At 35.6% G+C, this 26,053-nt stretch overlaps 3 protein-coding genes across 11 annotated transcripts; all 3 read right to left on the bottom strand.

Moving 5' to 3' along the window:
• On the bottom strand, positions 1-12,948 carry LOC112514624 (DNA mismatch repair protein MLH3). Of its 9 annotated transcripts, none has more exons than XM_025121211.1 (27): positions 12,856-12,948; positions 12,209-12,380; positions 11,512-11,563; positions 11,376-11,423; positions 10,381-10,535; positions 10,254-10,311; positions 9,578-9,635; positions 9,366-9,458; positions 9,124-9,289; positions 9,023-9,038; positions 8,493-8,713; positions 8,264-8,333; positions 8,089-8,151; positions 5,938-7,359; positions 5,760-5,868; positions 5,589-5,680; positions 3,371-3,444; positions 3,074-3,271; positions 2,660-2,704; positions 2,538-2,591; positions 2,327-2,433; positions 2,192-2,240; positions 1,757-1,816; positions 1,570-1,642; positions 945-1,030; positions 666-847; positions 1-452 (listed from the first exon to the last, which is right to left on the bottom strand). In XM_025121211.1, exons 2-26 carry the CDS (start codon positions 12,332-12,334, stop codon positions 668-670), a joined length of 3,675 nt encoding a protein of 1,224 aa, XP_024976979.1. In that variant the 5' UTR covers positions 12,335-12,380; positions 12,856-12,948; the 3' UTR covers positions 1-452; positions 666-667. The 9 variants fall into 9 exon arrangements, with proteins under 9 accessions (XP_024976979.1, XP_024976988.1, XP_024977027.1 ...); XM_025121220.1 differs by having other exon boundaries at positions 1-440; XM_025121259.1 differs by lacking the exon at positions 1-452 and having other exon boundaries at positions 454-847; positions 5,938-7,146; positions 7,231-7,359.
• Positions 12,949-15,743: 2,795 nt separating this feature from the next.
• Positions 15,744-20,225, bottom strand: LOC112521955 (SRSF protein kinase 3-like). Its single transcript, XM_025130978.1, has 4 exons — positions 19,859-20,225; positions 16,934-17,716; positions 16,440-16,487; positions 15,744-16,342 (listed from the first exon to the last, which is right to left on the bottom strand). Exons 1-4 carry the CDS (start codon positions 20,039-20,041, stop codon positions 16,091-16,093), a joined length of 1,266 nt encoding a protein of 421 aa, XP_024986746.1. The 5' UTR covers positions 20,042-20,225; the 3' UTR covers positions 15,744-16,090.
• A 3,711-nt stretch (positions 20,226-23,936) lies between these two features.
• LOC112527319 (amino acid transporter AVT3B-like) lies at positions 23,937-25,841 on the bottom strand. Its single transcript, XM_025137903.1, has one exon. It carries the CDS (start codon positions 25,656-25,658, stop codon positions 24,360-24,362), a length of 1,299 nt encoding a protein of 432 aa, XP_024993671.1. The 5' UTR covers positions 25,659-25,841; the 3' UTR covers positions 23,937-24,359.
• Positions 25,842-26,053: the final 212 nt, after the last annotated feature.

The following is a 26,053-nucleotide window of genomic DNA, read 5'->3' as shown; positions in this document are numbered from 1 at the left end:
CCACACAAGTTCAATCAACGACCTGCTAACTGAAGAAACCACGATTTTTTTTAAAGATCAAACGGATTAGCATCGGACTTCAAATTCTTCAAAGTTTCCAGAGAAATGAAACCAAATAAAACTTTATATTGCATCCTACTCTAAACAGTACAACTTGAAAAACTACACTTTCAATGATAAAATGTTCAAAATGTGCATCAGGAACATGTTTGGTGGATTATTACTAGTGCATCAATAAGCAAAGTAAAACAAACGAATTCAAAGATTGGATGTATGCAGACCTGTCATCTGTCCAAATGATTGAGTAACTGTGTCCACGACGACCCCGCTTATAGAAAAGTGTGAGCAAAAAGGAAAGAAGAACCAGTATTAGTGCATCAACGGATCGCTCAAATGAGCTTTCATAGGTCTTCCAGAAAAAAGTACGACTATGTGATCTTCTATAATAATATCTAAATCCAAAGAGCTCTCGTCAACGATAATATATAAAAATTCACATGCCGCATTAATGAAAAGGAAAAATACCAAATAGAATATAGATGCCGATATTGAAATTGAGCATGTTTTTACTATAAAACTACATACGACATGAAACATGTCAGATTCGTGCCTCAAGAAGTACGAGTGAATAACAAGACATATTTGATGTAAAGAGATGTTCACACCTTTAGCTTTGCCCTCCCTTTGAACTTAAGCGTTGAGCCGCCCGCTCAAGACTTGGTCTATGACGACTCAAACCATGCCACGACCCAGATGAACCATGGTTCCAATTTCCAAGCTTAGCAATCTGTTTATGCAAGACCAAAAGGTTCACGAGGGGTGCGGTTGTTGGTCGACCATGAGCACACTGGACCACAACACAAATCACATTTTCCAGTGGTTAAAATACACCAACCCAAAAAGGGTAAAGAATAATAATAAGTTTCTTTTACTTCACAACTCACCTGAAAAGACAATGTTGTCCGCTTAAGCTCTTCAACAATAAGAGAACATTCTGAAGGGAGTAATGCATCTCCAAACATGATTGCACCTATTTATTAAATTATTAATCTAAGTAATAACATATGCTGATCAGTTAGATATTTCTCTAGCATATGTAAATGACTTTATAAGAATTCTTCTGCAAGTAACAAGAAAATATGCGATAAGAGTTTTCTTCTTTTCTTTTCCTTTCTTTGTTGGGGTTCTAACTTAACATAATTGACAACATTTAACTATAAAAAACATCATATAATGGAAACATTTGAAAGTAAAAGATAAGCCTATGGCTAGGTTTGCATCTCAAAAATCAAAAATGGACTTGCTTTTTTGGAAAATTTTAAGCCGAATTAACCTATTTGCTTTCATTACAACTAACTGATGCTAATAAGAATCCAATATTTCCTCATTACTGGAGGGCAGCCAAGAGATTTACAACTATGTAAAGTGAAATTTGCAATTTCCATGGTACTGAACAAGCAAAAAATTTGGCAGTCAGTTTTTTATGTCGAAAAAAGTTGCACAGCATGTAGATAAGAAATGATGCTCTTAAAGACATGGAGGTGAATTCTTGACATGAAAGGACTGTACCCCTGCAAGCTTTGAAATTTAGTACCCGAAGAACAGCTGGTGGTATTACTGATGATCCGTCAGTATCAGCAAGCTGATAAATAAGTTGGAATTAGAAAAGATTGCACAGTGAAAAGGATGGAAATAATAATTCGAGGATAAAACTCATAGACATCCTCAAGACAATAAGCAAGTTTTTTTTACAAACCTGTTCTAGAAATTCTAGGAGATCCACATCGGTTAAATTGACGCCCAAAATACAAGGCACCTGTTTGCCAAATAAAAATTGGATATCTTACACTTAAGAAAGAACTAAAAAGTGAGCTTTTTTCTTTTATAAATTGCAAACAGAAAAAGGTTCCTTTAAATTGAGAGGGAAGTAGCAAGTAATAAATATGAACGATTAAGGGGATTTCAGAAGATAAAAATATGGCTCAGATCCTATAATTGTCTTTGTAGTTATTTTTTGCCGATTTAAACCATTGACGGTGAATATACGTATACGTTTGGAGTTTCTCAAAATTTTATAATGAGGTCTCTTACGTTAAAATCTCCAGGCTCGAGTATAAACATATAACAGTGCACATTTCTAGATGTGATAAAGCATAAAAAAATGAACAACAACTTAAGAATTCTGACTTACTGCAGTAAGTGTGGCAACAGAGCGCTGGTTGTGCAAAAAATTCAAACTCCTGTGGAAGGAAAAAGAACAACCTTTCAGAAATGTGAAAAAAAAAAACATGCAAATCTGTCTCAAATAGTCGGTGAATCTAATTACTTTCTAAAGGACACTGAACTCTGAGCATGGAAGTTGCAGACCCAACCCCATTTCTGGATCTGTTCAAAATAATTGTTTAGTAATTGGTATCCAATCTCCGGTAAAACCTGTGTCAAAGATGTAAACAATCCATCAGAGAAAAAAATCTCATAACCAAAATGCTTGGTGGAAGTCAGAGAAAGGGCACCAAGAATTGCTACATAGAGAATACCAGTTCTTGTTCTGCATCCAGATAGGTGACTGTTTTCATTTCTCCAGAGAGAACCTATAAAATTTGGTGATCCCTTAGGCCATATTAAATACCGTTTGAAAGCTCAAGAAGTACCTTTATACCTTTCCTCTCAAATCTTCAAGTCGAATTCTTTCATCAGCGGCGTGCTGCAAACATAACGATTACCAGTGATCAGCTTAATGCAACCAAGAAAGGTGGCTCAAAAGACTTCAACTTGACCCTTTAGGAAACTGCATTTTTTCTGGTAATTGTGGTGTCCGGGCCTGCTTGCAGTGCCTCTATTCATCCCAGTGGCCCTAAGGAGACTCTAACTGGCAACCCATGGGGAGAAGCCCCAGGGCCTAGCCTTTGTTTGCCAGTTGAGCTGGCCTTTAAGGTTAACTATATGCATTATGAAATTGCTTCTGAATATTAAATGTGAACCTAAAATATCTCCATTAACAAAAACTCTAATTAATGTTTAGCTAGAGAAAAGACATGCAAATGAATCTGAAGCTTCGGAAGAGTTGATATGCCTGGTCAATAATAGCAAGTATTCCGCCAACCACAACTGGAATGAATTTCTTGTCAACTTGTTGAAGAACTTTAGAATCCTCCAAGCATCTCTTCGTGATAGACTTGGGTAACAGAGAATCACCAAGAAGGTGCAATATCCCAGAAGATATGTCAAGAATGCTGTCTTGGTTGGTATGATCATCAGGATTCTCCATACTCTGTCAATAAACAAAGTAATCAAACTGGAAATTTATTGCTCAATTCCGTTGTGGTTAGGAATAAACCAGAATGTATATAAGATTTGTAAGGTACTCAACTGTAGTCCTATGACATTCATTCCTCCATTTTCCCCCAAAATCTAATGCACCTTGATTTTCCTTTGAGGTGACACCTGAGGGTTTGACGTGTAATGTAAGTAAGGCTGTAAACAAACTGAATTAACATGAGCGGAGGCCTGTTCATGTTCGTTTGTTTAACTTAATCGAACAAATGAATGAATGGTAAACAAATGAATCTTTCTTGTATTCATGTTCGTTTGTTAAAAATTTAATCTGCTATCATTAACTATTCTGCACAATCACTCATTATCCATAGTAAAAAGAACAAAAAGTATGTGTGAATGGTGATATACTATATCATATACTTGATATGTGATAATGTGATTATCTAATACTTGAAAGATTTTGAAATCTCGAGTAAAAAGTATAGTAAATACAAACAATAATGTATTTTAAATTAATTAATGAATCTATTATTAACTATATAATATATTTTTATAAATAAACACAAACGAACATAAATGAACGAAAATACAAACAAATGAACATAAATAAATGTTCACGAACGGCCCTTTTATTCGTGTTCGTTTGTTTAACTAAACTAACAAAAAGAAGTTGTTCATGTTCATTAGAGTAAACTACAAACTTGGTCCCTGTGATTTGTCATTTATAACGCTATTCGTCCTTACAAAATGGCCATCATGGTTTGCAAGAACGTCCGGGTTTGGCACCTCCCTCTAGCGGCCGTTAACTCCCCCCCCCCAACCCCCACAGTTAAATTAGGGGAATTTTAGACATTTTACACGTCTCTATCATTTATCTTTAAATAAATTAAATCTAATTAATACACATTATGTTATGTTAATTATATATATTATATTTAATATACTATCATACTATATCACACCTATAATATACATATATATAGGGGTGAGATCGGGGGAGAACCTTGAATAAGAAAAGAACTGAAGAAACACGAAAAACCGGATGAAAAAATATATCAAAATGGATGTCAAATAAAAGATAATAAAGTGATCATTTTTTTGGTGTAATTTGTTTTGCTCCAATTTTCGTTATATTTCACCGATAGTCAATTTCAAAAATGGGGGGATATTTTTTTTAAAAGGTGGTTATAACCACCTCTTTAACCACATCAGTTGGATCATCACAATCAACGGGTTGGATGAGTTCTTCGGTTCTTCTTTTTCAGGGTTTTCTCTAGATCTTTTACCTCTATATATAGATGCACGAACTGTTTTCCTCTAATGAATGGTACCACCGATGATGAGTCCCCCCGCCTACAACTCATTCTCCTCTTGTCCGCTCGCAACCATCTCGCCAGCGTCTCCTCAGCCATCTCGTCGTGCACCTGCACCTCAATGGACAATCTGCGCACCTGTTGCAACCATCTGGTATTCCAACATCAAAGAGGTCCGATGAAGTCAGACTCCAGTCTCCTCTTATCCCTCCTGTTCTCAATATTGATGTTGGGGTTTGGCTGAGAAAATGGTTGGAGGAGGGGTGCCGGTGGAGTTAACTGGAAAGAGAGTGGCTGCCGGAAAGGAGTGAGGGAATGGGATGTTGAATTTCATATTGTCATTCTTTTAATGGATGAATCTAAAAGATTTTAAGTATTAATACAAAAATAAGGCAAATCTAATAAGATGAAAATGCCCCTCACTTAACCACTACAAATTAACAGCCTTTAGAGAGAGGGATCAAATTCGGACTCTTGCAAACCACGATGGCCATCTTGTATTTTCAAAACTGTAAAGACGAAAAGTGTTATAACCAACAAACCACAAAGACCAAATTTGTAGTTTACTCTTTCTTAATAAACAAACTTCCTGCCAAACAGTTCTTTAAATGTTTGATTCAATTACAGGCCTAAATATAAGTGTTATGTTATCGTATACGCATCCAAGATTTCTTCAAATGGAAAACAATCCTTGCTTTATAGGGTTTCCTTTTTTTTAGTTACTAGTTATTTGGATTTCTTTCTTTTTTTTTTCCAAAGAGGGTGAGAGAAGAATATGTAGCTACAATTCCTGGTAGACTATCATCTTATTCTATCTCATAATTAAGAGCCTTCACCTCCAATGATGATGGGAAGTTAAGAGAAGTTTTGCAATTTTAGTGGTCCAAAGAGGTGTTCAGAAACATGACAATCCAATACACCCTTGCCCACAAAACCTATGAAACACTCACACGTATCAGCAGAGGTACAAGTCAAACCTACAATTAACAACTGATATACCTGAATCTGTCTCGTAAACATCAAGCCAATGGGCCGCCTCCCCTTCATAATCTGAAATCTCAGCTTTATCAATAATTTTCTTCTTATCATGTCTAGAAAGAAGAAAAAACAATTATATCAAATCAAATCTGCAGATTCAAACTACCACATACATCAAAGGTGTGATATTACCTAGACTTAGACTGCGAGTCAATTGCAGGACCTTCATTCTGTGACAAGTGATCAACACCTGATGATTTCTGTAGGTGCTTCAGATGACTGTCTTCTGCACACCAAATAGCTAAAAATTAGTTATGAGACCTTGCCCTATGTCATGTAAAGATAATGTAGAGAGAAGTTCAGAAAACACCTTGCAATGTAGGGGCATTATGAAGTGCCTTATAGCAGGATTTCCCAGATTTAATGGTCGTCCAACTAGTTAGGGCAAAGAACTTTTTCTTCCCTCGGTAAGATGGTGGGGCCGAGCGGCTTCTTCTTGGGTGCTTATCCTGAAGGCTACATTGAGCTATCTTGCTCTTTTCCCCATCGGCATAAAATGATGATGACACATGATGTGGTGCTGCTACAGGTACAAAAGTTTTATGTTTGCCATTGGACTCGGAACATGTCCGCTCTGTTTCGTTCAGGAAATCACACTGCTGTGGGAACAAAACACTGTCGATTTGAGAGTTTCTAATATTCTTTTTGCATCTCCCATTGCCCTTGAGGAATGAGGAGGCAACCATATGACTGGAAAATGAGATGTCCTCTTGGGGAGAGCTATATCTCATGTCATCAAAGTTAAAGATATCCTTTTCTACTTCACCAGCTGAAAGGTCAAATCCATCATCTCTGCAATGTTTGAAGTTCCTTTTAGACACAAAAAATGCAGAACTAAACGTAGAGGCAGGCGAGTCAAATTCAGAAGGCCGATGACTTGATTTAGAACATTCAATTGATGCAACTGGACTGGCCCAAAAATTGTTATCCTCTGTAAAGCACTCTCTACCAGTGGAATGTGAATCAAGTGACCCTTTTGATAAAAAGGAAGAGCCTGTACCCAAGTTGAAGGTAGTGGTATTCCTAGGAGGCGACCAAACAGTTGCAGCATCATCCAGCCATGGTTCAGAACCTTGAATAGCATAATCAGCTTGTCCATAATCAACTCTATCATCCATGCAAAGCCATTTACTAGAACCATCAGCTTGAAATCTGAATTGATTGTCACCTCTTTTGCTTCCCACAACAGGTAACAGACCCTTGTGAGAGGAGCAACTTCTCAGAAACGGCCTTATAAGATCATCATCAACCTCTTCATCATCATCATAATAATGAAGAGGAACAGCAGATGGTTCTTTCACAACTAATCTGTTGTTTGTACCATAGTCAGTTTGCAGAGAATTTGGATTCCATTTGGCATCTGAAAGATGGTCCACATATTCACTGGACAGCTCCCTACTACACTTGTTCTGTAAGTAAATATCCTCTGAAGAAATGTAACTATTAGGTTTTCCCAGATGGTTGCCACTCTCTTGTAGTACGGAGGTTTTTCTTTCAGGCAGAGATCTGCCACCAAATTCTAGCAAATTGTCAGTCAGACAGTCAAAGTCCATTTCGATTCGATACTCTTTGGACTGTACAGCCTTTCTTTGTGAGCGGTTACTTGAATATCCATGGTATGGCATATGCTTTGGCTCTTCTCTTGGCATCTTTTGTGGGGGTGAGGAAAGGACAGCCTGATGGCACAGTGTCATGCGCCTCTTCTTTGAAAGTCCATAATCATCCAGGAGATCTGATTCACATGATTTTAACAACAAGAATCCATGCACAATGCAACAGGAAAAACTATACTGCAAGTCATTTATATTATATACTGGTTCCATTCGATATAAAGTGTCAGCATATGAATTACCATATAGTTTAAGGAGCCCATAAACCAAACTATGAAGGGTAATGTTTCTGTTTTACCCTACACATGTAATATGCTAATTATGGAAATTTCTTTGTTTATCAATATATGAACATCAGGTAAGTAAGTTGGCATCTCTCGTAAGAAGCTTATTAACATAGAAGGATTCTCATACGCATATAATTAGTATAAGAGACAACGATGTGGTGCCCAGACAGACTCTTCTGTAGCTGACTAGTAGAGTCGGAACATGATTAAGAACTCACAGTAAACAGGATTTCTTGCAATGCCCACAAAGTAGGAGATTTTTATATAGATGGAAAATCATATAAAAAACATAAAAAAAGAAAAAAAAAACTTAACATAATTTAAGAGATGTTACATGTTCCTTATTTTATGTATTTATAGAACCCAATAAATGGTGTATCGGTATGACACTTATTAACTTGGAGCAGAAAGACTACTGCTGTAAGAATCTTTTACTTGCGCTGAAAAGTGAAAATAGCACCTAAATCCCTAAATCTAGAGAAGAACGCAATTTACTTTAAATAGTGATATTGAAGAAAAGAAAAGGCAAACAGAAATGTCTGTCAATAAAAGAAGTGATATTACCATCACTCATTGCTAAGGCATCAGCTCCTTTCCATATAGCATCTTCTTCAGACATAGGTGCACCTTGACAGATTAGAAGACATCGAAGTCCAATTTAAATATTTGATTAGTAACTGAACAACTCAATTGTTACGAATAATGATCAAGTTCATCAAAAATCTTTGTTTAGAGTTACCATAAGGCATTCCCTGACTCCAAAAGCATGAAACGGCTTTCTTAACGAAAGTAAATATAGGATCCCAGTCCTGAAACAATGATACAGATAGTTCAACGGTCAAAATAGAAACCAAAATTCCAAAGTGTTAACCGAGTAGAAGTTTACAAGAATAAACTCAATCAGTAAAGTAAAAGCACCATAGCATCAAAGGACACATCATAAGTCAAAGGTTATAAGCAGATGTTACCTTGAATGCAACACAAGTCTTGGTAGGTTCAAAGCTTAAATCATACTGAGCTCGTGGGCAAGTTAAGTTCAATATGTAGGTTGGAGATGCCTGACACCTGCTTCGCTTTCCACATTGAGACCTAATGTCAGCCTTCAACAAATCTGAAGAGCTGTGCATAGTAGCCACCTGATTCAGCAATTTATGTAGTGGGCCTCTAGATACATATCTTGAACTGATATCTTTGTTCAAAGGTCAAAAAGAACAAATGTGGTAATATATTTTTACACATTTATCTACCCATGAGCCCATTACATCCAAATGTCGTAATATAACTTTACCCTTTTTACCCGTAAACCCATTTATAATTGTATGGAAGGGTCATTAGCCCAGCGGTACCCAGTCACCTGTAAAGCCCAACCTTCATGGAGGTCAAGGGTTCAATCCTCACCAAAGGTTAGGAGTGTGGGTGAGTATTTTCCGTATAATCGTATATAGATAGTATATACTTCAAAACAAATTACAACGAAGCAATGCAAGAACATGGATACAGAAATATTGGAAGGCCTGCAAAATAAGCAACCTTGAAATGAATGACGACAAAAACAGAAGAAAAGAGAGAACTTGAAGTATTTAGTGTCAACGAACATACCTTCACAGAGAGAGTTTCATAAGGGCCAGATATGTATCCAGAAAGCCTTAATTCACCCTCAGATGCATCCAACTTATGTAGAGAACTGGTGACCTCAGTTCCAAAACCACTCATCAATAGGGGCAAAGGGGACGATGAAGGATACAAGCAAAGAATCTCATCACCGCTGCATGAAGATGACATATTTTAACTTCTTAAACATAAAAACTGAAACATATAAGCTGCATGTGTGAAGTGATCACCTCTCAATATCAATTATTTTGAAGCAGGTTCCCAGGTGAACAAGAGCAATTCTCAGTATGCATTCTTTGACGGAGTGCAGAACCTTTTTGGGGCTTCCAATATATGTGATACCATGAACACGTTATATCAGTATTAGGAACAAGCAGTTCGATACAGCAATTTAAGATACTTGAAACACTATATATTTATGAACTAAAATAAAGCAAAGAACCTAGAATGTAAATGCCTCCTCCGAACTGGTTGGTTGTAGAATAAATCTCGAACAACAACTGCAACAACCAAGACAGGCCTTAACAAAATAAACTAAATTTGTTCATGCTTAGCTATAAGCAAACCATGGCTTCAGAGGAGAATGGCATGAATCAAGGAGTTTAATCATCTAACAGCTAACACAGCTTAGAAATACCATGTTTGAAATACAAGAATACATTATTAAAACTATATATATCTGAAGGTTACCAGCTTTCTCAGTTGCAGCAAGTATTTGTCCAGAATTATTTAACAAACATATAACTATATAAATGATTTTCACAGATATTAAGATCATGCAATGAATCTCCATCTCATCTACATAATGATAATGAGCTTCCCATTTTCTTGGTGTATTATCTAGTCATTGCTGTGCACACAAGAATTTGATCCACCTGCGCAAGTGAAATTCAATCATTGTAGCATGAATGCCAATATGTACTACCTAAGGATTGTGTAGTAGCTAACTGCAACTATCAATAACTAATAAAGCAAAAGAAAAGGCCATTGAGCCCAACAATCATATTGAATCTTTTCCCCTACAATGTGCTTACAAATGGTCACACCTTCAACACAATGACGCATTATGGTGGAGCTCTTGAGGATACTTAGAGGTATCTAGTGCATTATTAAATTACCAGTTGTGCCAACATCTTGTCTATCATCATCAATCCCTAGATACAAGCATTTGCAACCCTGAAAATTAGAAAAGCAAGCTGCCATGACATGTTAATATAAGAATGTTGACATTCAAAAGATTCATACCTTTATGACCTTGCGGTAGCCGTTCGGCATTCCATGAGCCTTTGTAACAACTTCCAACAAAGAAACGTCAGAAATTGAGCTTAGGGCTTCCCCGCGAAAGCCAAAGCTTTCTGGAACAGTGTTCATATCAGCCAGCAGCTCAAACTTAGAAGTTGCTTCAAATAACATAAACACAGTCATACAACAATAAATGGAACTATAAGAATTGTCTAGAACCCAACTATTTTTAACTCAATATCTCTCCTACATGACTTCCTTTATAAAGCAGTCATTTATTTTAAGCATTATTATACTTCTGAGACTAGACACATAAAATATAAGAGCATTCATTTAGATGTTCATCAGAATTGAAGTAAAATACAAATGCTATGCAAGGATATCCATGTTTTTGGGCACTTATAACTTATAAGCAACTTGATCAAACATAAGAATTAGTTAGCTTAGATATACCAAAATTATTTTAGTGACACTCAGCATTCGACATTTGGGAATATGTGGTTCCATATCATATTACAATGTATTTATTAGCTTCTCATTATTATTAAATTTTTATGCAATGTGGTTCCTCAACTTTCATGCATGGGAGCTAAAAGAATTATGCAATAAGGTTACTCAACATTTAGAGGGTTAAAGTGGTGAATTTATTTTTTTGTTAATAAGAAGGTCATTCAGAACAGTTATCAACCATTATTTTCCATTAAGCAGCAATTTTATTTTATGCATCAGCCATTTAAAACTCTTATCATTCAGTTCCATCATATTGAACCTAATGCATTTATATCAGAGAACTTATTTTTTTGAGGCTGTAGAACTGCAGGAAAGTAAGGATGAGAACTTGATACGAATCAACCACCATCCAATGTTCATTTAGTTCCCACGCAGTTAAAAGTTCTAATTTAGCTCAAGGTAACAGCATGAGGCATCAATGTAATGAACATACAAATGCATCATGTGGATGGATATGATACTATTTTATGGAACAAATTTTCAATTACCATATCTTTCTCCCAACAAAACCAATCCATCCCGAGTGATACCACAACCTGCAAAACAATACTTTTAGAATATAAAGGAGAAAAACAAAGATGAAGTTAGGTCACATATCACTCTTGTGGAATTAATGTCGATTACCATTGTCTGTAACTTTAATGTAGTTGGTCCCGACATTTATCGCTACAATCACCTGACAGAACAAGTGTTGGCTTCAAAAAGTTGCACTCTCAAACATGGAAGAGCAAAACTTGATTCAGCAGAAATGCAAAACAGGTCAATTGAAACATTTGTCAAAGCAAACCCACACATCAATCATTTAACCATATAAACAAAACTACAGCATAGATAAGGCTGCAGCATTGCAGCTTGGAAGCAAGGGTATGAGATAACATGTCTACACAGGTTCATTCAAATACAGTTGAATTCGGAATTATGTAGTATTTAGCCATATAAACGAAACTACAGAGCTTATAGGCCAGTAGACAAACTGGTGCAAGAAGATATTAGTTTTTTTATGCTTTGTCCTCTTTATAAGGGATTTCTGGCTGGAGTTTAGTAAACAGCTAACCAATATGAATTTACCGCATGAATATGAAATACATTTGATGAATCTGAATTATAAAAATGCATAAGCCTAGCCGCTTCATGAGTCAGTTTTATGCAACAACTTAACCTAAGGTGGATTTGTTGATCCACATCATATGTAATTCCAATTACTACTAACATGCTGATACAGAGGAAGCATGTTGGATATCATAATAACTCTCACCTAAAAATGCATTTCCATAGCTCAATTAATTATGTATAGAAGATCTCCATGAACTTATATGATTACCTTTGTGGCATCTGCATCAAGGCTGTTGAACACCAGCTCTTCTACAACCCTCGTCAAGTCAAACAAAATGATGCCCGAACGCATAGAACTCCGAACAGATTCCGGCAATGCCTTGATACTCCTCATTTCCAATATCAAGATAATGATACCAGGTTTTCATCACTCCACTACTCTGTGTAACACAAGCACACCATACAATTTGAATTTATTAATGCAAGCTCCATCACATACTTACGTCACCATATTTCTCACAAACCCTATAATTAAGTCTTCTCTGCAAACCCATTTACCCAAAATATATAGCCATATCTTGAATTGTTAAATCTATAATAGAAGGCCGCTATATTTAGGATTTCAAAGTTTCATCGCTCATCAAACTCGTCTTTAACATAAACAAAATTCAAGATGCAATTGATATCATTAGTAAAAACTTCACTGCATACCTCCGCCCTCCAATTTTGTTGTTAAAATGTCTGAATGTAATATAAATCAGAAAATCAAGAATATGCAACCCAAAAAATTTGGCATTTTGATTTCTTAACGAACCATTGAAGAATACTTCGAGAAAAATCCTAACTAACATCAAGAACACCGTCACCAGAAAACGTTTTTCCAAAAAAAGAATACCATCACCAGAAAAACCCTACCTGCCTTGTAACTTCTTGATTCTGAATCACCAGAAACCCATATTTGCTCCTCACTGGATCACCATCCTCACTAGAATTAGTAACACCATCACCACCACCGTCCCTGCCAAAAAAAACCAGGAACACCCTATCTGCTATTTTCACGCAAAACCAAAACCAAAACCAAAACCAAAACCAAAATCGAGTGGGAAGGAATGAACCTCGATAACCAAAAACAAAATCAATGACCAAAACCAACAACAAAATCAGAAACCCAAACCAAAACCAACCACACAGAACAGCACAAGTGAACAAGGAGAGGTTGGATGATTATCTTTCTTGTGAACAAAGGGCCGATTAGGGACGAACCAGAAGGCTCCTAACGCAGTTCAAAGAGAGACAGACTTGATGAGAATTTAGGGTTTTCGCTCCTTGCACGGAGAGGCTGTGGAAGGGTAGAGGGAGAAGCGACGATGAGACTAGAATGAGGGAATCAACGATGGAGTAGCGTTGACGGAGTGATGGCCGGAGATCGGAGAAGGGAACCTGTTTATTTGGAGCGAGGGCCGCGGGAAAACGCACTATATAAACATTAAAGAGTAAATCACGATTTACGTCCTTCTGGTTTATTAATACTTTTGATTTTCATCCCTGTTATTTAGAAATTATGATTTTAGTCCCTATACTTTATAATTTATTGTTGTCTTCATTTATATACTAGTTTCTACCTTCAAATAGTAAAAAAATTGTGAATCACACACACTGAAACAATAATAAATTATAAATAATAAGGACAAAAACAATATTACAAACCATAAGAACGAAAACCACAATTTCTAAATTATAGGGTGTTTGAGATTGTTTATTTAAAGTGTTTATTAACGTATTTCCATGTGGTACCATTGGTTTGGTACCGGTAATAAATAGTTTTTTAATAAGTTGTTTTATTCTAACTTATTAACTTATTCCGATGTGGTATCAGTGTTTGGATAGGAAAAAAAATGAAATATTTATCAACTTATTACGTTTTGGTATTCCCATAAGCTAATCCAAACACTTTTTATAGAACTCTGGTTTGACACAAGATAAGTTGAAGCACTTTCACCAACACAAAAAAAAAAAAAAAAAAAAAAAAAAAAACATAAGTTGTTTTAAATAAGCAATCCCAAACAACCCTATATGAATAAAAATTACAATTTTTAACAAACTATAAGGACAAAAAACGTAATTTACTCTACATTAAAATATAACAAGTTTATGAACTCTACATTAAAATGTAACAAGTTTATGCAATGGAGGGGTATACAAATAATATGAATCCACAAAAATATTAATAAATGTTCAAGGTCTTAATCATTCAAAATAGAAAGATAAATTGTGTTTTTTTTCAAACTTTTAATAGAAAAATATCTCAATTTTAGATTAATTACAAATCAAAAGAAATTCATAAATTGCAGAAAAACACATATATCCGACATTCTAATGTTTATGCATAAACAAGAATTATAAAGATAAGATAACATATAATGAAGTAATTTGTTTTTGGTTTAATAATATAATTTTTATAAAGATAGTAATCAATAATTATGTTATAACTCAATAATTATCCTAATTATATTTTAAATATATTTAAAATGAGAATTTTATCATGTAGTTGATTATATTTATCTACAGTTAGTTATACGAATTCAAATGTGGAGCTTAATAAGTTGTATTTATGCACAATTGTCTTGAATTTTAAATAATATACATCAATAAACAGTATTTCATGTATAAAATATAGTTTTTAAAAGTTTTTATCAAATACTTTATAATATAATATAGATAAAATGGAAACCGAAGTATTATACTTTTTAATGAATATGAGATGAAATGTAAAAGGACAATGACGCCCCCTCATTTAATAAAAGAGTTGGTGACTATAACCAAAACAAAGACGAAAAAACATAATTTAAAAACTATAAAAACGAAAATATCAATTTTTGGCAACCAACGTATGGAAGAAAAAAAACGTGATGTTGTTCGGTTTGTTTTCTGTTAAGATCTGTATGAATATAGTTGTCTGTATCGATATAGTTGTCTGTATATTAACAGATAAGTTGTTGTTTGATTGTTGTGCTGAATAAACAGTCTGAATGTCATAAATGACTATTTTACCCCTAGTCTGAATGTGAGACAAAAATAATTTTGTATATAGTTTGCTATCTGCAATGAAACATTAGTTTTATCTTTGCTATTTTTGGTGGGATATACCGCTCCCATACCACTCTCTTATCGTTCATACCTAATCGGTGTTCCCCGAGAATCCATATACCAAAATAACTTTGTCGTTCTTTATAAGTAAAGCACAAATCGTTTTAACAGATCTGGTTCTGTATGAATAGATATCTTGAAAACCAAGATCTGGTTTTGTACAAATCGTTTCTAACAGATCAAGAGGAGCAGAAAATTGATATGTAATGGAGCAAAAATCGATGACGATATGTAACAGATCGAAGAAGATAGAGCTGGAAATCGATGAAGAACGACATACCTTAGATCTGGAGAACGATGGAGTAGCGACCAATGGAGGAGAAGCAATCGGCGGGTGGAGCAGTAGGTTTTCTTCAATTGATGGTAAATTAGGGAGAGGGGTAGATGGGGAAAATAAATGTAATTAATTGGCTGAGTAGATAGGATATTACTTTTTCAGCAGACAGATTCAACTATTGGCTGAGCGATTAAGCTCCTACCGAACACATAGGTATAGCTGTGCGAATCAACTATATCTACTATACAGCTCATTAAGCTGTTACCAAACAGCCCCGTAGTTTACTCTAAAATTAAACAAGGCATAAACCATACCAAGAAATTGATGTTGGATTAAAGCAAACTGTGACATTGCCATAACTCACTAGTCAATGGCATGATTGAAAATTAATCCATAACGATCATATTGAATAACATACATTAGCGTTCATATCATCTTTTTTACATAAAATGGACAATATAATCAAGAATCTCGATTTCAGTTGCGGTACGCACCCAAATCGCTACTAAATTTCTGTAACTATCGTGTTCTTCTATATTACATCGTTCTCGATTTCAAACATAATCAAATATTATTGCAATTCACAAAAACAAAAATATGTAAACAAAATACAGGTGAGAATGAGAGGGATAATAAGCTGCAATAAAAAACACCTTCTGATCCCTTCTTATCTTACCACCTTAACCATATGCCAAAATCAATCATGTCAGCACCAGATTAGTATTTTCAGGCCACCGTCTTGGCGGCAGCCTGACGGAGCCACGGATGTCGCAAACACTGCTGTGCCGTTGGCCGCTTATCTGGTGCAAAATCAAGAATCGGATTCAAGAACTCTGCAAATTCACGAGCATCTGTTTCCTGAAACTTGAATTTGTCAACCAGTAAGCGACTGATTGATGAGTATTTGAGTCTACGGATCCTTTTGAGGTCCCCGTGTCTATCAAAGTAATCTTTCGATCTAAGCCCTCCAATGGCTACCTGTTTCAGTAGGCAGTAAAAAAACATAATGTAAAGTAAAGGTATCAATCAATATATAGTGTTTAGAGGAGCATCCAGGGGGTTGAATATGTGTTACCTTCCTAGGTATCTTTCCTAGGAGTTCCATCATTAGAGCAAGATGGTCCTGCATCAGATAACACCATGTAAGCATATCATCCGATGGTAAACATAAATATTTAGGCTATGTTTGGCAAACTAGCTGATAAGTTAGTTGTTAGCTAAAAAGCTAGTTGTTGGCCGATAAGCTAGCCGCCACGTTTGATAAGAACTAATTGATAAGCTAGATGACAATGTAAAATGACCTAAAAGGACACGTTGAAATTAAATTGGGAACATATATATAGGACATAATTGGAAAAAAGCGCTAGAGCTTATTAATATGCTACCTGAAATCGCGGTTCAAAAAGCTAGCTTATGACTCAAACGGGTTTTTTTCAAACAAATAAGATTGGCTTATGGTTGCCAAACATGGCCTTTCTACTGGATTGGTTTGGTTCGATTCTGAGATAATGGTTCGTTGTTAGCCACGGTCTAGCTTAGAGCAACTGGGAACAAGGAAAGATGCAATACCTCATCTTCGCTGAAGCCTTGTCCTGGCTTGGGAGCAAACATCATTTCACCGGTAGCAAGCTCAAAAGCAGTGCAAGCAAATGACCACATATCAACTGGGAACGAGTAGCCTGACTGTAGAATAACTTCAGGAGCTCGATATTGTCTCGTTTGAATTTCCTCTGCAATTGGTTTATTTGCCCAACATGCATTTCCCAAATCCACAATCTTGCATCTGAAGTCAATACCATCAAGGCATCTTTCAGGCTTCGCAACAGCTCCTATTGCACCTCGTCTTTCTGCTGCAATTTTCGCCACTGCCCTTTTTGCCCTCTGCTTTAGCTTTTTCTCAATTGCATTCACCGCCACTTCACCTTTCAAACTTGCCTCAGACCGTTCAAGAATGGGGGTCATTTTTGATCTAATAGGGTCTTTTGATGGATTTATAGTGGAAAGGAGAAGTATATTTTCAGGTTTTAGGTCTGTGTGTATAATACCAAGTTCTCTATGCAAATAATCAAGTCCAATCAGTATGCATCTGCATATCTCCCTTACCTTGATCAAGTTAAGGCCTTTATAACGGTTATATCTGATGAGGTGCAATATGCTGTCTCCGAGAAACTCAAGAACCATGCATGAATGTTGTCCATTTGGGCCTCTGTGCTTGAAGTGATCCACTAATTGTACAACACATTTTTCGTTTTTAGGGTCATTTTCAACGATAGCAGAAAGAATCTCGATTTCATGGAGGGCAGCTTGCACAAATTCTGGTGCACTTTTCTGGATCTTGAGTGCAACGTACTTCTACAAAATGAAGCAACCAAAATAACCACATAAGAACCGGCTATAAAGGGGTCATGACAGAAGCATTTCAATGTCTATATGGAAGATTAAGAAAAAGATAAGAGAATAAACAAATAAATATCCAGATCATGACCTCTAACCATCGAACTATTTCTGCTGTTCGGTCCAAAACTTATGTATATAAGCACTAAATGAAAGCATAAATATTACGAGTACCATAAAGAATCACACACATCACAATTCGACCTATGTAGGTGTTACCTAGAACTGGCAAGAGTCTGAAAATCTAAGAAGAAATGGTCTTATCTCGAGAAATTTATTGCAACTTCCTACAAAAATTTGGTCATTCTGGAATAAATAGAGTTTGCGATCCAATAGTAAGTTAGAAGGTTAAAAGTGTGCAAATAAAAATAGAACGCAAAAGAATGTCTGGATTTCTAAACTGTATGTTCTGGAAGGGATTGAAACACATCTGGAATGAGGAATACCAAAAACAGAACTCACTAGCGAGTAGTCTCCATAACCACCAAAATAAGTTTCAGATTGAATATGTTTGAGATATTCGAGGGGAAAATATGTGATTACTGCTGATTGTTACAACTCTATCGACAAAAGCCGTTCACGAAATTGTGCAATATGTCCAAGGCTTTCTAAATATGCACAGACTTAAATGCTACAGGTTAAAAAAACTACTATTCCGGCCAATTATCTACAGTGGAACTTGATATGCAAAAGATCATACCAATTTAGAACTACCCGAGCTTACAATATTAAGGTGCCCCTGGTAAAAGACTCCTAAATAGAAGAGTTGTGTTATATTCTCCACTGTAAAACTATATCATAGAATGATACTCAGATTAATAAATACGATCCAGGTAGAATAGGGCAATGTACTTGAAGAAAAAGATGAAAAATAAACTACAGATGCTAGACCTGACCCGTGCCGATTTTCTATATGGCGTTGGCTTCAACTAAGCAACAACATAGGCAGGCTCTCAGGCTCCTTAGCAAGAGGTCGATAAAATTTGGAAGCCAACTTCACCATCAGCCTGGCCAGCCCAAGTTTCATTCATAGGCAATGCTGGCTACAGGAAGAGAAATGCACAATTAAGCATACTTCAAACGCTGGAAAACTGAATGATACGCGGAAGTCCTTCAATTATGCACAAAGGCCATAAGCATTTTGCCCAATCTTTGTTAAACGGATTGATTAAAGAGAGCGAGGAGAAAAGAAGATGCAACACCGTCAATTTTATTTGAATATCAATTCTATATAAGCAATCTAGACTCATGATCCAATTGTTGGGTATGGAGACGGATTTATTATGCACACCTGATTTATGTTGTGATGGTTATTCTTGATGGTTGAAGACTATTTGTCTCTTATCCTTTTATATCTTCACCTTCCTTGTAATAGAATCCGGTCTTCTTCTTTGTATATATTAAAAACTTCACGAAATACAATAAAACTCCTAGCATCCTCATGAACGCTGGCCAATTACCAAACCATGTAAATGGTCTCCTTTTTTGTTTCTTTATGCTTTCTGCAATAGTTGCCTTTGTAATTATAGATCCTAACACCTATATTACTAGACACTAACATGGTGAACTTTGGAAGATTGTGAATTTGAGAATACAACATGTCTTTTTCATTGATCAAGCAAAAATGAAATCCTTAGAGCAAGATCAATGGAAGACAACTCAACAAGCCTTGTTGCCAGAATCTAACCTACCAAAAGTTACATACAGTATGCATAACCTGAACTCCGACTAGAAATACACATCTTCAAGATATCTTAGTTTAGTTGGCATTCTTCATTCGTAGAAATTCAACTAAATGCAACCCATCGAAGAAGGCACTAAGTAAATCACACAAAAGCAATCCAATGTATAACTTTAGCTTCATTAATAACTAACTAGAGATGTACACGTTTTTTGAACAAAGGATCTACATTTGTTACCAATGATAACAGGATTCGTTTTTCATACAGAAATGATTTCAATTATTGCTGAATACGATCATTAGGTTAAACATTACATCTGGATCACGGATCTCGCCAATCTGAAGTTCAAAACCGAAATGATAAAAACCTAGAAAAATAGGACAATTGGAAGAAAGAGACGGAGAAAAAAAAAACTTACAGATGTTTGGGTATCGTAAGCAAGCCAAACGGTGGAAAATTGACCCCATCCGAGCTTCCGTTGAGCGAGAAACCGACCGCTAGCGAATGAATCACCGATTCTGACTGCGTGGTAACCTCCTTTCCTGTAGGAATCCATGTCCTCATCTTCCTCCTCAGAGGCCGATGACGAAGAACACGACATGATTGATTGATTAATTAATTAATTAATGCTTGATTTGATTGGATTGGATTGGATTGATTGACCGATTGATCTCTGATCCTCTATGTTCCTTTAGAAACAATTGAAGTTCCCTTTTCCCGAATTAGGAGAAATTTTGGGAAAGTAGTGGCCTTCAATCCAATGCTCTCTCCACTTTTTGCTCTTCTTTAAATTCTTTGGAAGGTCTTGCCTTTTTGAAGTTTGGTTGATGGGGTAGGGTTACCTTTCAATCTTATTTACATTAATTGATTATGCTTAATTACTCTCTTTTCTTATCAATTAAGGGGTGTTTGGGATTGCTTATTCAAAATAACTTATGGATTTTTTTTTTTTGTAAAAGTGTTTATTAACTTATGTGGTATAAAACCGAAGCTAAATAAAATAGGGTTAAAATTATAAACTGGTAATGAGCAGTTTTTCATAAGTTATGAAAGATTAACTTATCAAAAACAACTTATTACCGGTTTGGCACTGGTATAAGCAGTTTTTTTTTCTTATCCAAACACAAGAAAACAGCTTATCACCGATGTCAGACTGAAATAAGTTAAAAAACAGCTTTTATAAGCAATCTCAAACACCCCTTAAATATTCATTTTTCATAACAACTAATTAAATTAAATTTCCAACAGAAACCAACTCTTTCATAGATAGATAGATAGATATATACATACATACAGAGAGGGGTTGGTTATTATACAACCCTTCACATTTGTGTAACCAATACAACTCAATCTCAACCGTCCATTTCATTTGATTAATATGTGATTTCATAGAAATTTTGATTGTTTCTTAATATAAAGTATTGATCATAATTAATGAACCATATTCATCTTCTATAAATATTCAAATCATAATAAATGAACTCTCATCATTTCCATAAATATCTTAATTTATTGGGTTGCATTGRTTGTACAAATRCGATRAGTTGTATTTGAAACAAACTCTCTCTCTCTCTCTCTCTCTCTCTATATATATATATATATATATAAATTGCATATATATTATTCGTATGTACATATACATACCCTACAAATGAATGGTTACTAGAGTGGATCTTAGCTTTTTATTTTTTATGATTTTCTCATGAACCAGACTTTTGTATGTATGAGTTTATAGTATTTATGATATGTTTGATTAGATGTAATGTAACAACAAATAAATGAGATATGGAAAGAGTTGTTACATTTCATTATCGTATTTAATGAGCATATAGAAACGTAACGGTCTGATATATGGATTGATTGTAATGTATGTAGAAGGACAAATTTATAACACCCCATATTCAATATTCTCAAAATGGCAACAACCATGAAACAAGTAGTTTATAGCTAGGCCATGTCAAGTGGCTTACAAAACAATTTTTTACCTTCTTTTTTTCTATTTAGCGAGTAACCTAAAAGTAAAAAGATACAAGAAGCCAAGTGATGTTAGTTCAATATACGAAGTCGAGATACAAGTCCTAAGCAAAATGTGAAATGGAGTAACAATACTCGATCATGTTTTTTTTTTAAGTATATAATATTTATATACGGCAATTAGAACAAATAAACTCACACACCTTTCTCACATTTGGTGAGGTTTGAACCGCTAACCTCCTAGGAGACCAAAGACTCACATACCGTTAGGCCAAAGGTCCTTTGGTATACTCAATCATGTTGTTGGACATCATTTTTTTTTTCATCTTTAACTATTGTCATCCATGTCTCAAACTGTCGTTGAATGTATCGACCATGTCATATTTCTTTCGTCCTTGCAACTGTACAAAATAATAAATGATGGAACTGTGTGTTACCACCGGGTACAATTTCTATCAATGGAATGACAGTGGATGTGTTATTAACGACTTTTTGATCTTACGACATTTTAAGGAAGACAATAATACACGATGATTACGTGGTTATGATGTTATGGGGGCAGGGTTCAAATGGTGGTGAGCACAACTAGGTCTTTGATAACCAGCCATTCAAGTTTCATGTGTTGGATGTTTTTACTATTGTCATTGATGATTTTTGTTCAATACATATGTTACGAGTTTAATTTTAGCATCGGTGGTGGAAAAAAAATGAGGTTAACATATACACAAAGTTCGACTTTAGTCAGCAATGAGTTAGAAAAATTCACATCAACCAAGTATTTAATTTTTTTTAACATCTTCATTTTGTTTGAAAACCGAATAACCATGGTTTGAAGTACCATCAGGTATTTGGTTTCCAAACTAATTCATTTGGGTTCGATCACAGGCCCCCCACTAGCCTGTAGCCGCTGAATAAGCCAAAAAATATCTTTTAATATCGGTGTCCTTGGAGGCGGCATTTCGTTATGAGACTAGTTAAAATTGCTGATAATCAACTTTTTATCCAAATTATTTGGACTTTTTATCTCATCTAGTCTAGTTCATGCTGTAGAGTGTTACGTTTTTCTAGACAAACGAGTTATAACCTAAGACTTAAGAGTGCAACCTGATAATTGACGTAACCAAAATTCAATGATATTATGGATTATACAAGTTTGTTGTGTAGGATCTTATATTAAATGTTTATTTATTTATTTTCAGAATACCAAAACTAAGTAAAATGAATGGAAGTGTGTGTATATATAGATTTGGAATTATGTGAAATCAAATTGATTTCATGAGACTTATGAGATCATTTTTTTACATTCGAAATTTCACAGCAGAACATTGTAAATCTAACATTCATAGTATTTTGTTGTGAATGTTCGGATTTTTTTTTTACTTTCACAATGTTTTGTTGTGAAGTTTCAAATGTAAAAATGTGGTCTCATGAGTCTGATGAAAACAGATTGGTCTCACCAACCCTATATATATTAGTGTATAATATATTTATTACATATTGGGAGATTTTTAGATATTACATACTTATATACTTGTGATTATAATGATCAATTAATCTGTTAAAAAGGTAAAATGTTTAACTTGACACGTAATTTCATAAAAATGTTTGACTTTTAATTACCTGTTAAACATGTCTGTTAACAAAAACAAAAACAAAATATTATGTAGGAGTGTAAAGGCATAACGTTGACTATGTTGAAAACATTTGAATCACCAAGCTTAAATACTTCTGCTTTAAGTATTGTAACCAATTCAAAACAGTTTCAGTGTATTAACATACCCTACTAATTATATTATTATTGTAGTTATTAGAACAAAAAGTTGATTTACTGGCTCCTTACAAAACCCTGTCCCCTAGGAACCACATATGAGGAAATATTTCAGAGTTGATTCAGTGACTGAGGCTATCAAAATGGTTCAATCCCGTTTTCTACAGGATTCGAACGTGAACCCATTGTTATTTTTTTTTTCATTGAACATGTTTTAAAAAAGATAGCTAACTTTAAAACTACAAGAAGATACTGATAAATTATCATCAAACTTTAATCAAGATAAAAACAAAGATGATAATTAAGATTGACAAGAAATCAACGGTGTAAATAAATCATAGAGCCGAAGAAAGAATCAATATTTTCCATCAAATTATTATTCAACTTTTGTTAATCTTTAATTAATCACATATGTTTATCGATTCAAATAAAATTATCAAAACAAGGTCGGGTTCCAGTGTAAAATATAAGCCCGTATTTAGAGGTATCAAATATGTGGTGAAATATCGTGTGAGAGGGCAGTTATGATGAGAAGTATAAGAAAAGATCTATAACCCTTGATCACTTTTAATCTCATGTCCACCAATGAATTGCGTTTTAGAAGGGAATTGTTCCGATGCACCTCATTAGTCTTCGACGTTCGATTAGGATTGATCCAAGGGTGGAAGTCTCTTCTTATGCTTTTCACCATAACTTCCGTTCTCACATGAACCCAACCCTCAAATATGTAAGCTTTAAATGGTAATTTGAAATTGAATTCGGTAACCAATATCTTGCCTAAATTTATGCTTAAAACCTTGCAATTCATACAACAAATCATGCAATTAATACAATAACAAACAAGACTCTCCATAAGCACATTATGGTACACAATTTCTAAACATAATAAACAAACAAACACTTTACCTTCATCCATCCAATTCTTCGAATTTGGTCATCACTTTGAATCACAATTCCAAACACCCCCATCGCGTCTCTTAAACATGGCCCCAAATGGTCCACGTTCATGAACCAAGGTCGAACCAACGACACATTATTGTCTATGTATATCTACAAACATACACCCCTTCAATCCATGCTTGGATCTTCATCTCAAAATTTCAAGAAAGATCGCAGGCAATGGTTTCTCAACAATCTCATCTCTTCTCCTTTTGACCAAAAATGACCACTTTTTCCTTCAAGCTTTAGGTGCAAGAATCTCTAGCAAAGAAGTCCATGTGCCAGTAACAGCCAAAATCAAACCAAAAACAACAAAGGCTCCATCTTTGATCCACCCAGCCCAACCCACCTCATCTTTATACACCATCAAATGGAACAAAGCAGGCAACACAAACCCTAACACAATGCAAACACTACTACCCACCAAAGACAAGAAATCAGCAAAATTTGGCACCAAAAGAGCCACTAAACTCACCACTAAAACCATCCCCCATCTCACCCACAAACTATACCTTCCTTCACAAAACATTCTCTCAAAGACTTCATAAACAGGGTTCATCATTATAGGAAAAGTAAAGAACAGATTCAAGCAAAGACCCAATTGTACCAAACTGCTCAACCATCCTTGCCCTAAATTTGTAGTGATTATGTCTTTGGTTTCATCACCAAATGCAAAGTAACCAAATACACCAAAAGATGCAAACATTACAGCAATGAAACCTATTGTTACACTTAACACTTTACCGAACTTGTTTTTGTTTTCCATCTCTGATTCTAATGGCAATACCATTCCGATCCCTTCGAAGGCGTAAACCGCCACACCGATGCCGTAAAAGAACACAGAAAATCCACCAAATGCTTGTAAAACTGGTTTAGCATTCAAGTATACGATCACTTCTTCCACCATAACCACAGCCATGGCTCCGATGTCAACTACGTCAGCGAAAATGCTTAAAGGGGCCAAATGGGTTAATGTTGGAATCGAATTCAATCCTAATTGAAATGGGAAGCACGCCCAGATGTAAAAAGTTTTGGCGGATAACCCTAGAATATTAGGGGTGGTGGGATTTGATGTTGATGTGAAATTGAAGATGTTCATCAAGGTGTTGGCGACGAAGATGAGGTAACTTACGCAGAAACCAGCCTGGGAAAGCACGATCATGACGTCAACGGCTGTTCGGCCGACGGGACCGGCGACGGTGAATCCGAGATCTCCGAAGGAATTGATTTTGGATAAGCCGTTGACCGATTCGAGCTTATGGCGGGTTTTGACGAGCATCATCATACAGTGGTTGGTGAAGTAAGCGACGGCGAAGACGGTGAGGGCTCCGGTGGCGTATCCAGTGCGTTTGAAGGTGTAAGGGAGGCCAAGAACGCCGGCGCCGACGATGGCGATGAAGACGTTGGCAAAAGTCTTCAATTGGGAGGAGAGACGTGGGGATTTTGAATCGAGAAGTGGGCTTGTTTCTCTTGGGAGATTCAAGACATGGGACGATGAACTTGCTTCTGAGTTCTTGTTAACATCATCAAATCCCATGATTCTTTCTGGGTTTTGCACACTGAACTTGAGTGATTAGAAGCAATTGGTGGTGAAGATTGTTTGAAGCTTTGGCAATGGACTTTTCAGATCTACAAGAGCCGGAGATTGAGGTCGGCGATGTATATATAGACGGCAATCGAATTCACACACGTCTTCGGAAGGCAAGAGATTATTTAAATGGGATAAAAACAGTAGAAGACGAAAGAGGGAAAAGGCCAAAGGATTCAACAATGGTGTGGTGTAGATGTAAGAAGCCACTTCTGTTCTCTGAATTAAATATGATTCAGGTAGGTACATCATTGATCTTGATTTTTTGGGAAATTTATAAAAATAACCGGTTTACACAACCCTTTGCCACAAAATAACCACATTTTAGAGGTTTTGCCAAAATA

This window comes from Cynara cardunculus, assembly GCF_001531365.2.
Source record: "Cynara cardunculus var. scolymus isolate 2C chromosome LG 1, CcrdV1, whole genome shotgun sequence".
In the NCBI taxonomy this organism is placed as follows: Eukaryota; Viridiplantae; Streptophyta; class Magnoliopsida; order Asterales; family Asteraceae; genus Cynara; species Cynara cardunculus.
This window is presented reverse-complemented; position numbering and strand designations above follow the sequence as displayed.

Bases quoted from the DNA above. Each gene is read 5' to 3' on its own strand.
- LOC112521955 (XM_025130978.1), bottom strand. From the start codon at position 20,041: ATGTCGTGTTCTTCGTCATCGGCCTCTGAGGAGGAAGATGAGGACATG. The intron at 17,717-19,858 runs GTAAGTTTTTTT...TTCATTTTGTAG, and splicing joins CTTACGATACCCAAACATCT to AAGTACGTTGCACTCAAGAT. The intron at 16,488-16,933 runs GTATTGCATCTT...TATCTGATGCAG, and splicing joins AAGGCTTCAGCGAAGATGAG to GACCATCTTGCTCTAATGAT.
- LOC112514624 (XM_025121211.1), bottom strand. From the start codon at position 12,334: ATGAGGAGTATCAAGGCATTGCCGGAATCTGTTCGGAGTTCTATGCGT. The intron at 2,705-3,073 runs GCATATCAACTC...TTATGTTTGCAG, and splicing joins TACTTGCTATTATTGACCAG to CACGCCGCTGATGAAAGAAT. The intron at 1,817-2,191 runs GTAAGTCAGAAT...TTTGGCAAACAG, and splicing joins CTGTTGCCACACTTACTGCA to GTGCCTTGTATTTTGGGCGT.
- LOC112527319 (XM_025137903.1), bottom strand. From the start codon at position 25,658: ATGGGATTTGATGATGTTAACAAGAACTCAGAAGCAAGTTCATCGTCC.